General features: G+C 40.0%; 1 protein-coding gene across 5 annotated transcripts in view; it reads right to left on the bottom strand.

Annotated features, from left to right (window-relative positions):
• The window catches only part of SEMA6A (semaphorin 6A), a 119191-nt gene that overhangs the window by 48240 nt on the left and 55690 nt on the right, over positions 1 to 15261 (bottom strand). For all 5 annotated transcript variants that reach the window (XM_058043362.1, XM_058043361.1, XM_058043360.1 and 2 more), the window contains exons 4-10: positions 11819 to 11879; positions 10277 to 10339; positions 9335 to 9436; positions 6481 to 6571; positions 3113 to 3232; positions 1971 to 2059; positions 845 to 1062 (exon numbers count right to left, since the gene is read on the bottom strand). In XM_058043362.1, the coding sequence (XP_057899345.1) occupies positions 845 to 1062; positions 1971 to 2059; positions 3113 to 3232; positions 6481 to 6571; positions 9335 to 9436; positions 10277 to 10339; positions 11819 to 11879 (744 nt within the window). The remainder of the gene's footprint in view (positions 1 to 844; positions 1063 to 1970; positions 2060 to 3112; positions 3233 to 6480; positions 6572 to 9334; positions 9437 to 10276; positions 10340 to 11818; positions 11880 to 15261) is intronic.

Raw genomic sequence — 15261 nt, forward strand, 5'->3', positions numbered from 1 at the left:
TACAGATCCAGACTCTCATTTGAAGCAAGTTCTGTGAATGACCTTACTGAGGTCAGGCTTTGACAAGGGGTGGCAAGGGTACAGCAAAACTAAATGAATTTCAACAATAAAATTCCTCTTTTAGCTCAAATGTTACTGTGTGAAACTGCGATATACTTTTTAATCAGAAAGCGACTATTTTTTTAACTTCTTCAGGAGTTCTCAATAATTAGACACAGTTACTCCTCTTATAACTTGCAGAGAAACACGCCAAAATGTGTAACAGTAATAAAATCTCCACAGATTAATCGATGCTTTTGGATAACCACACAAACAATGAAATAGGTGTTCTGGGGACCCTCTGTCCCAGCCAGCAAGACCTTGGCTCTCCCAGGAGAGTCAGGGGGCAGCAGGGTCAATGCACGGTCAAAGATCAATGCAAGAGTCACCAGGGATGCATAAAACAAAAAGAAGGAGATAATATGGTTCTTGGAGGTTTAGCTGCAGACAAGACAGACACAGTCCTTTCTTTGTGAGCAAAAAAATACTGTATTTTCTCTTTGGAATAATATTCTGCAAGTTACACACTGAAACACTTCTTGGTGGCTGGTGCAAACTATTCCCTTGTAAAGAAAAGTACATCTGAGGAATGTGTCCAGATAGTAAATGGCTGAAAGCCACCCTAAGTTACCAGGTAGAAAGTAAGAAATAGCAGAATGCCTTAAAATTGAACACAAGCTATTGCTAAGTGCAGGGTACAAAATAATTATGTTGTACGAGCGATCTCTTCTTGTGCTTGCATAAAGTAAAAAGAAAAAGCAAAACATAGAGGAAATAGAAGGTAAAATGTTATTGTGGCTATTACCTATTATATGGAGTGGAGAATGTTGCTAAAACAACATCCCGGCCATTGAAATGGATAACATCTGTGACCGACTGCAGTATGTTGAAGTAGAAGTGTGAGTCGCCAGGAACTGAGCAGTTCAGCCGAGCCTTGAGAAAGGAAGTCCACTGTTTTTCCAGCACTCTCTGAGATCCTCCCATGTCATTTTTGCAAACCTGGGCCACCCTTGGGAAAACTACCTGGAAGGAATAGAGCAAAAATAATGGAGAAAATTAAACGTTTGCTTGACCTAAAGTCTTCGTTGGAATACTGCTTTTAAAACATTTGGAATAACACAGCAAGGTGCTTAATTTAATACCACTTTTCTATAATCTGTGACAAATAAGAAACAGAGAAAAATTAAGCTTTGGAACAGTGTGCTATGAAAGATAAGACTGTGGCATTTACTACACAGCCATAAATCCTTCAGGAGATCTGTTCTCAACCCATATAAAATTCATTTCCATACAGACTGCTTAGTTTTCTATTTCCCCAAACAAAAGCACATTTCATATTCACAATCCTTGCAACCCACACTGCTGCTCCGATTCTTGTGTTTTCAGCGCTTAAAAACTATGCAAATCTTGCTGGGCTTTTATTCCTGCTCTCCACCTTTGTGACCTTGGTCAGCTTTTCTGACTGCTTAGTCAGAAAGCTATTGTGAAATTAGCAAAAATGCAGAAAGTGTTTAATTATTCTTTGCAGAATGGCAGAGCACAAAATTCCTACCCTTGTTTACTCAGCACCCTAATTCATATTTCTTACAGAAAAATTTCTTCCTGCTTTGGAATCTGTTTTTAACAATTATCTACTGTGTTGAACTAACCAGATTAGCCTTGTGCTTTCTATAATTTCAGAAAAGAAACTCTAGCATACACCATCACTGTAAGAAACTACACATTTTCCTTTCAAGACAGTGAGTGCAATGTTTTACTCCAACCAACCTTTTGGCTTGAGCAATAGGAATCTTCTCAAAATGCTGACCTTGTCATCATGATTTATGGTTCTCATTTCAAGGTCACTCGTAACAGCATTGGTCCAAGAATAGCATAAATTTTCCTCCTCCTCAATCTGACAAAGTCATTCAAGGCAGTGTTTTTGCCCTTACCTTTCCCATGCTGTTGTACTCCACTGCTATTTCCCGGAAGAAGAAGTATATGTAATTGCCATAGTCAACTGCCTGGACAAAGTACGGCTCTAGGAAAAAAAACAGCAACGCAAGACACCTGATTTAGGCACCACATACAGGATACAGACTGCAAAGAGAGGCCAAACACATTCACATCTAACATCCAGAGGTGAAATAGCTGTTCTTGACAAACTTGATCAGTTTTCAGAACAAACAAATCACTGCTGCAGAAGAATCGCTGTCTGGGGACAGGAGAGCTGGGAACAAGTCTGTACAACATCACTGCAGGGTAGTTAAGTCTTTGCCACTAATATGTCTGCCCTGCATGGAGTAAGAGGAAAGGTAAACAGGCATTTATAACTGTATGCCTGAGGGGTCCAAGCAGTGCTCTTTATGGCATGCAGTCTGTGAGCTGAGGAAATAACAAACCACGTAACTGTTTCTGCCCACACGTGTCTGTAGCAGCAAGCAAAGTGGGACAGCTAAAGTTGACACCTGGCAAAACATTTCTGCATGCAGAAAAAGACTTGAAACTATGGCTTTGCTCTCTGTTAAAATCACTCCAAATGCTAACAATTCTCAACACCTACATGAAGCTAAACAGCACAATCCTTAACAAAGAGGGCATTTAGAGCACAAAAATTGCCTAATTCAATGGCAGCAGTACAATCCTTAAGAACTGTAACAGAAAGGCTTTGTGCAATATTCACACAATTTTAGTTTCATTAATGAATCTTAGCATTACAGGACAAACCTTCTATACTTCATAAAGCCTTGATTGTTACCTAACAGTGCTGTGGCAGGAATATTTGCAAACACAGCACAAGCACACAGAGCCCTGCAAGCTCCAGCTTTTCCATCCAACAGATGTAAACTGGTGGATTTAATCTTGGAAAGCTCACTGGAATATATATTCTGATCTACCCAGCTTCTGTCAAATCCAGTATCTTTGGGTCAGGAGAGGAGTGAAAGAGATAAACAGATCAGAGTAAGCAAGCGATGTAATCTGCTTCCTTCTTTCTGCCAGAAAGCATTGGTGAAATGAAATGACAAAGAGGTCTGTCAGAAATCCAGGACTCTCATCAGAGATGCTGCTTTTTTTGTCTTGTTTGTTTATCTACCTTTCAACCACTTGGAGTCATGTTTAACTGTCCGCAGGGTTGGGCTGTCTCCCAGGCTCCGGTATATGACCGCGTCTATCGCGAGGAAGTCGGTCACTGTGGCGGAATACAGCTTTCCCTCTGGGGTGGAAGGAAAGAAGAAACCGGGGGGGGGAGGAGCATTAGAAATTGTAAAATTGCTTCTTCTTTCACCAGTCAGATGAGAAGGGGAAACAAAACCATCACATTCTCCTTAGGAACACTGAAGGAAGGAAAAAAATCCAGCCAGGTGAATGGAACTGAGTAACGAACAAGCAACTCACTCTTCTGCAGAATGGTAATTTCAGAGGGATGCTGCGGAAGAAAATAACCTTATGGAATAATTCTTCTTCAGTTTAGGTATGTCATACTGAACTACCCTTTCCAGTCACATGTCACTAGTTCAACACTCAGAAATTCTGCTTAGGTATGTCAGCAAAACAAACATAACAGAACTGCTAGTTTCAATGGGAGTGCAAACCAGACAGGGCTTGGAGACTGTCAGCTAATTGATGCTTATGAAAATTTCTCCCCTTGAGAGCACTTCTGCTCTGCCAAAGATCACTAAGAAAAAATTAACTAACATGTTGGGAGCCCTGCTGAAACAGCGAGGGAAAGAGATGGAGGAGGATTGCCCATCAATATTTCTTTTCTAGCATGCATTTTAGGCATTTCCCCTATGAATTATCCATTCCTCTCTCTTAAAGAATGGAGGACAAGTGATAAGAAAGGGCCTACAAAATGGCACTCCAAGGACAACCAAAATGTACAAAACTGTAAGGACATAAAAGCACAAGTTTCAGCAATATTTTAAAATTTTATTTGTTGTCTACTTTGTTTGCAGGTCATGGTAACTGTACAGGATTGTTTTCATGTGTGAAATAGAACTTAGAACATGCTGTCTGCTGGAAGCACAAGTGGTGCAGCATGAGCACACAAAATTATTTCTCTGTTGTGTCTGCATAAAAACCAGAATTGTCTACATCTTGTTTGACAGAGATTATGTTGGTGCCTTGAAGGCACCAGCACTGAGAACATTCCCAGGATAAAGCAGAGAGGTCTCTATTGGTCAAGTTCTCCTCATTATACTTTCAGACTTAGACTGAGAGGGAATTGATGCACACAGCTATCGCAAAGGCAGATGCCAAGAGGAGGTTGCTGGACTCTTTTCATTGGTGTCCTGCGACAGGATGAGGAGCAATGGCCATAAAGTAAAGCTCAAGAGCTTTCCTCAACATGAGAGGAATTTCTTTACATTGAGGGTGGCAGAGCACTGTAGCAGCCTTTCTCTGGAGGTTGTGGGGTCTCCCTCTCTGGAGGCATTCAAGCCCCACTTGGACACATTCCTGTGTCACTTGCTGTAGATGACCCTGCCTTGGCAGGGCGGGTTGGGCTGGATGATTTCCAGAGCTCCCTTCCAACCCTAGAAACTCTGTCAGTCTGTTAATTTCAGCTCCAGAATTAAAATTCAGACTGTTTTTTATTAGCAGTACTGTATGCTTTGCTCTGACTCATGCAATTCTTGTCCTTATTTGGCCACTTAAGAATGATCATTTTTTCTTAGCAAAACAGAAAAAAATAATTACTACATGTGTCCCCTTCCCTGATTTAAAATAGAATAAAAAGCTCAATTTTTTAGATATGGATGTCTGAACCCATGTTTATACAACTACACTCTTATTTTCTTTCCTGCCAACTTCCTGTGACCAACTACAATTCGCACATATCAGCTGCAATAGCTACAGGCTGCAAGAAGAGCCATACTCAAGTAAGCGCATCCAACAAACTCAGATAACTTGGATTAGTGCCCTAAACTGTTCTGTAACTGCTTTTCAATGCACTCTAAAAAGTTAGCATGGGTATCAACATGTAAGACACATATAGCAGTGATTTTTTGAAGCTAGCAGATTTACAAGGAATATCCTACAAATATTTATTTGAACGGTATCAAATTTATTCTGAATCACCATGAATATTTCTATAAATATTCTCTTTATTTTCAAATAATTCAAGGATTTCTTCAGTGACGAATTTGGAGTAATCTTTCAGAACTTCAGCTGCATTCAAAGTGAATGTTTACAATAGGCTGGTCATAAACTCTTTCTTGGGCAATACACTGAGAAAGACCCTTCTGAAAGGTCATTCAGGCTGCATGAAGGATAGGGAGTGTGAGACACATGGGAAAAATATTCCTTTGAAGGAGTTTCTCTATTGCCATATTTTATTAATTACTTGCTACCGTTAGAGAATTTCTACTGTGTATTCCTGCCTGTGACTGTAATCAAGAAATCACATTCTACCACTATCATCATCACTATTATTGGAACAAAAGGACCATTTATTTGCATTATTAAAAAAATAAAATTTGAAACAGGTTACAAAATCTCTCCTTTGTGAGGCAGATGATGATTCCTCAAACATGGTAGTGCTTAATAGAGCCCTTTGGCTATAGACTTGTTTGAGAATGGCTTAAATCTTAAATCTTCAGAGGAATAGCTTAGTTATTTCCATGTGAGCACCCAGATTGTTTTATAGTATCACACCTGTTGAAGAAGGCTCACATTATCATGGAGGATGTTTTTATTATTTGCACCACTTATCTATCAGCCAGATCTAAGAAAAGATCAGCAGGGTTCACACTAGGAGAAGTTCAATAAAGAGATAATTTAATCAGAAATTTCTGACAACATATAAAAAATTACTGTACAATCAACAGCCAAAATTAACTCAATTTATAAGATTTCACTTTTTCTAACTATCGTAGTAGAATTAACACTGTTATGCTGCATGCAGCATAAATCACCACCAGCCAATACACTTCTCTCCTTTTGTCTATGGCAGCTGATAAGATCATAGTAAGATGTTTTCAGCTTAAAAAAAAAAAATCACCTCCCCTTTTCCTTCTAGATCTAGAAAAGGGCATGCCACAGCATTTTCCGTAACTTCCTTTTATTATGAATGTTAGCTTAGGCTTAGAGTTGTTAATGAGCATATCCTGCTTAATCCTAATTAAAGCTTACATAAGCCTTGACTTCCTTTGACGTTCACAGAAGCTGAATGCAGCCAAAAATGGTGCCACACACAGGCCATATTATCAAAAATACAGGAAATACTGAAATATTGATCCATGAAACTGAGGCTTTATGCAATGTTGATGACAGTGAAGTTAATTCCAAAGAGGGGAAGGCTGTTTTTGCTAGGAATTTCCTTATGTCCCCTCTTTTCAGTCAGTGTTTACTCTGTTTGACACCATCTAGATTTAGGCATTCTGGGCTCAAGCAAGAGGCACAGTGTTACACCAAGCCTGGGCTGCAGGACAGAAAGCAAAAAGTTTATTGCTGTCATTTTACCTGCAAACAACGCAACGTTGGCATGCTTTGCATCATAGGGGCACCTGGCCATTCCACTGAATTCCTCTTCCAGATAGTCCAGGGTATCCATCTGAAAAATCAAACGGAGCTCCTCAGGTAAAGAAACAAAGAAACAAAATTTCTTACCGAGAATGATGCTTTATGACAGTGTTTCTTCTTTTCTGGGCCCAGGAGAAGGCCCTTACTCTAACTCTACTCCTGACTGTGAAGGAAAAACTTGACAAAAAAAATCATGGAATTAAATAAAAAAAGCCTGAAAAATTATGTCCAGTAAGTCAGGCATTCTTTTGGAGCTAATAATTCTCACCCTGACACATTTTACCGAAGTCTTCAGTCTATATTTTATCTGCACACAAGTTTTGTTTTGAACTGTAGCAGGCCATGTGGTCTGTGGTTCCGGCAAGGATCCAAAATTTATCCTCACCAGTGACCCAACAGAAGCACTCTTATACACAGTAAAGACTGCAAACCACAGCATTCAGAAGAAACAACACTAGGACAATTATCTCTGTGTGCATTTTTCTTCCCCAAGTCCAGAGGTCCTTCTGCTCTAGTCTCAATAGTGGTGCTCTCTTCCTTGATTTGCATATTCAGAAAGATGCTCTTCACGTTTTTCTATACCAGCTGACTCCATGTCACAGAGAATCCTCTTACCATCAAACAAGAATTAATCTGTGCAGGAATTGTAAATTCTGAGGCTTATGTGTAACTCCTGGGAAATAAATTCACCCGGGGCACTGATAATGACACAAATATACAGATTGACTTTACATGAAGTTCAAGAAGGTTTGGTGAGCTAAGAGAGACTTGTACACCTGTTACGCCTTTAAGATGCTTATACTACAGTATTTTGAGAATAAGAACCTATGTAGCATATTCAGGCAACTTGTCCATCTCATACTCTATAGATTACACACAGTAAAGATTCACAGAGCATGACAAATAACCCACACAGCACCATCCACTTAAATAAACTTTTAATTTGTGTGCTCTAGCTTCCAAGTCCTTCAGTGGATGATTTGTGATCATTTGTTTTCTGTCATGTATCCTTTCTGTCAAAGTCCACTCTGAGGGCAGTCAGTTGTGTTTACTCAAAGGCTGAAAAGCATTTCACATGATAGTAAGAGGAAACGAGTTAGAGTCCTGAGTAACTCTTCCTGCACAAGCTCCACAGGCTGGGCTCACCCTCACAACCACTGGCACACCTGAGGGACAGCCCTGCTTTCTGTTTGGCACACATTCAGTTCTCTCTCTGGATAATGAAGGAATACATGGAGGAAAAGCCAGGGCAGCTGTTGCAGAGGCCTTCTCTAGACTGCCAGGGGAATCACTATCCAGCCCTGCACCACAGGGGATGAAAACTCTGGAGTAAGGGGGAGGAGGCCATTTATACGCCTCACACCAAGATGTCAATGAAATCTAAAATTGTATCTAAAAGACAACTTCCACACAAGGAGACTGGCTGAGATTTGTTAGCCTTATTAATGGAATTCAGAGATTAAAAATTAAAAATTGCAAACTGTAGTAGAAGAATAAATACAGCCCAGTGATCAAGAAGCTTCATTGCATACTAGGAGCAGGCAAGGAAAGAAAGAATAAAAGAAACAGCTGTTAGAGTAGCTAACTGTACCTCAGAGTTACCATGACACAGGCTTGTATTCTTACTCAATTTGGTTATTCCTCCACAGACTGGAAGAAAAAACTACCCTGCACTTCTCTCCCATGTTTTCTAAACTGCAGCCATTATAGTGGCTAAATGAGGCAAAGCATCATTGCACAAAAATCAAGGAAGACCACCAGTCACAGTGAATACCATTAGGGAAGTAGTTTTCCTGGCTCTTAACATCTTTATTCCACTTTTTTTCCAATAACTCTGAACCTAAAACCTAAATGGCAGTTGCAATTTTGTCAGGAGCAGCATTACTAAAACTGAATTTTATTTTTCCAGAAAAAAAGATGAGAAATTACCTGTGGGACATAACAGAGCCTAGAAAAGCAGAGTCTGGATGTCAAATGCCTAAATAAATTAATTTCAAAGCTACTCTGGAGACATCCACTGTTGGGAGTTATATCAGAATATAATGGTAAAAACCTAAGGAAATGGGAAATATTTCAATAAGTGGGTCCTACTGGAATGAAGACTCCTGAGATACACTATGCCAAAGGAATAAATTGGCTCCAGGGCATTAATGTCAAGTATGCAGGGACCAGCAGGGTTTCTACACTGCTCCAGATAATGTTTTGGCTTTGCAGATCCCCAGCAAGTGAGGAATACTTCTCTGTCCTGCTGTACTGCTCCTTGCGGAGATTAGCTGTTCCATCACTCCCACAGCACACAATGCCATAGGATCTCCCCAGCATTCCTTTCTTGGGGGCTCACAAGAAACTCAGGTTTTGCTAGCTATGTCCCCAGGCTCCTTCAGAACTGGTTTTGTGGTTGAGAGCAGTAGAACAGAAATTTTAGAACATGCTAGTCAGCAGTAACCCCCAATATTAGTCAATGACTTGATGTGAGTGTCAGTGACAAGCTGAGGAACTTTCTGAGGTGGGACTACAGCCCCAAGCAGGGATCTGAAGGACTCTGTAGCTACGGGGGGCAGTGCAAAGTGGAAATTCTCTTGATGTGCAGGAGTTGCAAAGAGCTAGGTACTCAGTCTGGGATTTTCTCAGAAATCCAATCAACATTGAACTCGGTAGCGCTGAAACAAGTCAGGACAAATGTTTCAGAGTTGAATGGTGCATGGGTGAAGGATAATCTCACGCTGCTGCCAACATAGTCACAATAAATCCAACCAAAATACAAGGCATAAGTGAAATTCTGCAAACTACATACCTTGTAGTTCCTGCAAGAAGGGTTGAATGCATTTGTTCCGCAGATAAACAGTGTATCCTCGTTTCTTTTTAGGAGAACCTTAATAAAATTATGACATTCATCCTGAAGAAAAATAATAAAAACTATTTCAACTACTGCATTTTGAGTATCTGTTTTCATTTTTAAGCAGTGATATTTCACAGGTTGAAAATTAAATTGGCTGGTACCTACTGTGATACTCTGGCCTTATTTTGACTATGTTTAACTAACAATGAGCAATTTGTAATTAATTTATATTCTAGTGGCTTAAAAATTACAAAGAGCTGAAGATAAAGCATTCATATTGTAGCTCCTAGTTTGCTGTTGTTGACAAAGGTGAATTTTGTTTGAAAACTGTTGCTTTCCTGAAGAGTGAAAAATCTGATTTTGTCACCTGTGCCACTGTCAGACAGTGACATCACCACTACAATGTGCTGGCATAAAGCTTCTTTAACTAGAAGAGGAAGTAGATGAAAAGAATCAGAGTCTGTGTCTAATTATGATACTACTTATGCCAGCCATAGGTTCCAGGAGGGTGAAAGTGGTGTGAGAAACAGTCCTTCTACAGCCCCACACTCATCTTTTCTGATGCTTTACCTGAACTCCTCAGTAAATTCCCACAGGGGGATGGACAGCAGCACTTGGCTTTTGAAGCAACGGTAAGCAAAACTGCTACACTAAGCATTGTGACCTGCTCCATGCCTTAAATATTTCAGGATATTGCTGTGGCTTCTGTCCTAATATTTTATCACATTTGAAGTGAACTGTTTTTGCAAATTAAAGCCTTCAGTAAGTTGATGGAAAAAGCAATTACTGCTAAGAAGTGAATGGCAAGATCCATTCCACATTACAGACAGCAGCCTGAGATAATAGTGATGCAACTAAACTGAAGTGGCAGTTGCAGAAGAAATGAAAATTGCCTACCTTATGTTTTCCCTTCATTCTGCATGTGTCTACATCAGCTTGTCTAGATTTCCATGTCAATTTCTGCAAGAATAAAGAAAGAAATCAATTAGAACTCAGAGGTTTTTCACATTTGATTTCAGAAGTAGAAGTCCCGTAGGGGAGACTAGCTTTTGAACATACATTTATTGAAAGTTTTCTACACTCTTTATCCATGATTAATCCACCACAATGAAACAATGGAAATTCAGTGATGCGGATCGTTCATTTAACTTTGTTTTGCCTCCAATTCATGATACTAGAAATCCATCCCTCTTACTTTAAAGCCTAAATGAACAGAATTCAGCAATAGGTGAACTTTGAAAAATGTGTATTTTTCTTAAAAGTAGTAGATGTTCTCTTCTTTTAACTGATATTGCTCTACAAATCAGAACAATATCAGATTTTTTTTCAAATCAGAATTATAATTTATGGACTATGAACCTTCACTGGATCTAAATGAAATATATATTCCCAAAGACAACATTTTAGATCTGGAAAGAAATAAAATTCAGGTACTCCTTAGCACTTCAATTCAGCTAACAAGCTCCAAGAGTTTTTCTCCTGCCAAGACACTGCTGACTTTATCTGCTAACACTGTTTCTCCAGAAGATTTACAGCTAAATCCCAGCCAGTTTTTTTTTTTTGTTTTTTGAGATGAGTTTCAAAAACGGTCAAAAGTGGAAACCTTATTAATTATAACAAAGCTTTGTTAGTTCTGACAGTGTTCCTGATGAGTAAACTGAGACACTGTGCATTCATGGAGGGGTCCAAGCTGAAAGAGTAACCATGAATGTTCCTTTCCATTGTAAGGGTGTGCCCTCACTCGTTGATGAGTTAGAAAGCTCACTTTCACCATCATTCACAGTTATAATGAAGCCCTGTCCCCTCCTCCGGTGGAATTCATACAGTGCCCAAATTTTTATGATCTTCCGTCAGACCAAGGCTGTGCTCAACATATGTTACACAACATGAATGAAGTGCAAAGGAGCTGAAGGGAGATTATTTTCAGTATGTTTGTGTTAATATACAATGCAGTGATGCAGACAAAGCTTTTCTTTGTTTGAATGTAACTTCCCATAGAGACAATGTGAATACATCTACAAAGTGATGTTATAGTAAGATTTTATTTAGTCAGTTCTAGCACAAGTGAAAAAAATTTGTGCAAATGAAAATATGTAACTTGCTTCTTATGACAAGTTTCAGTAGACTTAATTGGGATAGTATAACTGTTATAGAAAACTGCTGCATATAAATGAATAGATGTTTGACAGATGTTCCATTGGGGACCTCACCATACTTCAGTAGATTGCTTATCAGCCCAGCTAAACCACTTATCAGAAATTCGCAGAGGACACGATTGCTATTCTAGCTCTCCACAAATACGATTAGCAATGCCATGTTACTTGCTTATTACAGTTTTACAGCAGTGTTGGCAAGTTTGTTAAAACAATGTTATCATCCTATTTATTTGAAGCTTGTTCTAGTGTCCTTGGTTTCTGGGTAATGATAAAGGTTACTTACTTTGCTAAAATAAATTTCTTCTGTATGTGATGTGTCCATATCAACAGTATAAATATGGTCCCTGTAAACAAAAGCAAAGAATACAACGTCAAATGGAATAGTCAGACAGTTAATTTTCTATCTATCACAAGATAATCCATAATCCATTTTAAAAAAATCTGAGGTCTTACCAGAAGACATTACTGGCAGCATCCCCTGCTTCTCCCACAAAAGCATTTTCACATATAAACTGTTTGTCTTCCCATTAAGAGGAAAAAAAGGAAAGTGCTACAAAACTTCAAAGTAAGATGCTTTCCCAAAAGCAATTATTTGAACAAATGAGATTGGGAAAGTAGATAAATCTCACGAGATTTCTGCTCTTTCAGTCCTACACCAGGATGCCACAATGTAGCATGCAGATGTGTTCCTGTATCCTGAAATCAGCCACAATAGCTTTTAGGCACCCTTTGCCAGATTCCTGGGCTAGATGTCACTGTGGCATATAGAGCCATTTAAGGTTAAAAAGAAGTCTCCCTTCCCTTCCCTTCCCTTCCCTTCCCTTCCCTTCCCTTCCCTTCCCTTCCCTTCCCTTCCCTTCCCTTCCCTTCCCTTCCCTTCCCTTCCCTTCCCTTCCCTTCCCTTCCCTTCCCTTCCCTTCCCTTCCCTTCCCTTCCCTTCCCTTCCCTTCCCTTCCCTTCCCTTCCCTTCCCTTCCCTTCCCTTCCCTTCCCTTCCCTTCCCTTCCCTTCCCTTCCCTTCCCTTCCCTTCCCTTCCCTTCCCTTCCCTTCCCTTCCCTTCCCTTCCCTTCCCTTCCCTTCCCTTCCCTTCCCTTCCCTTCCCTTCCCTTCCCTTCCCTTCCCTTCCCTTCCCTTCCCTTCCCTTCCCTTCCCTTCCCTTCCCTTCCCTTCCCTTCCCTTCCCTTCCCTTCCCTTCCCTTCCCTTCCCTTCCCTTCCCTTCCCTTCCCTTCCCTTCCCTTCCCTTCCCTTCCCTTCCCTTCCCTTCCCTTCCCTTCCCTGTTACAATTTGATTGACAATATGGTAGAAAAAAGGCACAAAACTATTCCCAGAAATTATTCTTTTCTTCACAAGCTGCGGGCCAAACTAAATTGTAAAATATTTCTCTGAAAAAAGTTCTCACTTCTTTCCTTACAATTACTTTCCTATTTTCCCAAGAACCTGTCCCTCTCTACAATTAGCTGCCAATCTGTTCTTAGAAAGAGGAAACAGACACAGCTAATCAGGTAAAGAGATGCTTTTAGACATTCTTTTCTGTGTAAACAGAGAAAAAGGATAGGTCTGTATAGAACCCAAATAGAAAACAAACACCAATCCACAAAGTTGTAGTAACCAGCACATTGAATTGGGACTGAGATCTCATTTTTCCTTGAAATAAAATTGAATATTTTCAAGATGGAGAAAGCTGTGCAGCTGAAGTTTGACCCACAGCATTGGAGGGTCTGCTGAATGCAGAACACAGGCTCTTTCCATTTTAGAAATCGCTGTTCTCAAGGTTAGCTTCATATTTATTGGGTTTTGGGAAACAGCACTAGTCTTGCCTTTGACTAAGGCAAACACGGAATACTGCTACATGAGAAATAAACACTTCTCTCAGGTGAAGAAAAGACGCAGTGTTGTGGTAGGGAACCAGCTTTGAAAATTTTTCTCCTATGGAGCTTGAGGCTGTTTTCTTTGTAAGATGCCAAACTGAGGAGCTGATGGGTTTTCTTCTCCTCCAGACTCTAAAACCAGAGCTGTCATTTACTTACAAGATTGGTTTAATACTTCGATTTATTATTTGCCTGACTTCAGTGACAGAGCAGTGGTCAGGGTTGGTTCTGGAATAAAATTACCTATTAGCACAATATCAGCTTCATAGATTACGTCATGGTTCCCTTTATATGTGCATTACTCTTTATTGCTGTCACTCCTGCTATATAAAAGTGGGGGAAAAAAATCTCTCGAATTGCAAATGAGGTGCGGGTGGACCTCTAAAACCCTTCTTCCAGCACAGCTCTTGATTTTATTCATTAGCCTCACTTTCCAGAGGTTACAATTTTTTTTCATTTTGAGCAAGACAATTAGAAAATACAGCAGTGGTACTCAGAAAGAGCTGAGTTGTTTAGTTCCACCTCAATAAAACTGTCCTTTAGAGGACTTACTATCTGATTCAAGGAACGGTTCAAACGAAACTCTGATGCTAAGTTATGAGATTGTTGGAAAGAAGGTTAGCGTCAGGAAAATTACATATCATTTTATCAAGCCACAAATGAAGCACAGTTGCTGACAGTGTCAGTAGACAGCAAAAGGGCTGTCAAATTTGGGGGAGGGCTCCCTAATCACAGAAAACGTGGGATTGTCCTCATTCTCCTTTTCCCACTGCTGCCCAACTCCTACTTTCTACTAGCCGTGGCATGTGTACAGTTTACTGCTAATTAAGTTATTCTAACACAAATTTACTTAATCCTAGAGCTTCCGTTTTTCCCACCTCCAGTCAGCAGAACTGAGTTCTGTTGCCATGGCATAATCTTGTCGAGGAAGGGAATTTAAATAACGCCACTGGCTGTGCATGACCCTTGGAACTCGGAGCATGGTTTGGAAACACGTAACTGCGAAGGAGGAGGGAGCCATCCCGTAGCCTGCTCCGTGCCTGCTTGGTTCACACACACACAGGAGGAGTGGCACATAACGGGAACAAAAGCTGCCACCGCACCAGACAATGGGAGGAGGAGACACAGCAAACTCAGAAAAGGATGTGTGTGCCTGGGTGTGGGCCAGCGAGAGAGAGATGAGGAGCGAGTACCCTTCCCACGAGAAAAAGGATGACAGAGCCAGTCCTTAGCAAGCCTGTTCAGCGAGTAAAGCTTCATGGCCTTTGACTGAGTTGTTCTAATTTATGTTGGCTGTGTATTTCTGTCTGATAACATGAAATAATGCCTTTGTGAAGTGAACACCAAACTTTATTTGGTAATAGCTAATACGGGAGCTGGGTATCCCATAAGACAAAAAAAGCAGTGTGACTGACAGAAATTTTGCTCTATGCCAGTTGATCATTAATAAAATGTAAGCAGTTCTCAGATCTGAGTTAGCCTTTCTGGTGGGCTGAAACTGTCTGCAAAAGTCAACATTGGATTTTTCCAAAACAAGCAAACAAAAAAACTCCCCAACCTAAACACAACAGTGCTAAAATAAAAATGCTCACTATTTAACCATTTGTTTTGATTGTTTTTCAGATAATTGGATAAAATATAAACTTGGGATTGCTGAATTTCAATGCATAAAAAAAGCATGAAAGCAATATCTCATATAATAGTCCAAAGATTTATTTAGCTACAGTTTTCAATGAATCTTGTTATAAAACTCTTTGGCAAACACATTTGCTTGTGTACAAATTTGCTTCCAATCTCTAGATTTACTACCGCCTTTGAAGGAAATGCAGTATTTGAATTACAAACTTTCATCCATA

This window comes from Melospiza georgiana, chromosome Z (genome assembly GCF_028018845.1).
Source record: "Melospiza georgiana isolate bMelGeo1 chromosome Z, bMelGeo1.pri, whole genome shotgun sequence".
Classification (NCBI taxonomy): Eukaryota; Metazoa; Chordata; class Aves; order Passeriformes; family Passerellidae; genus Melospiza; species Melospiza georgiana.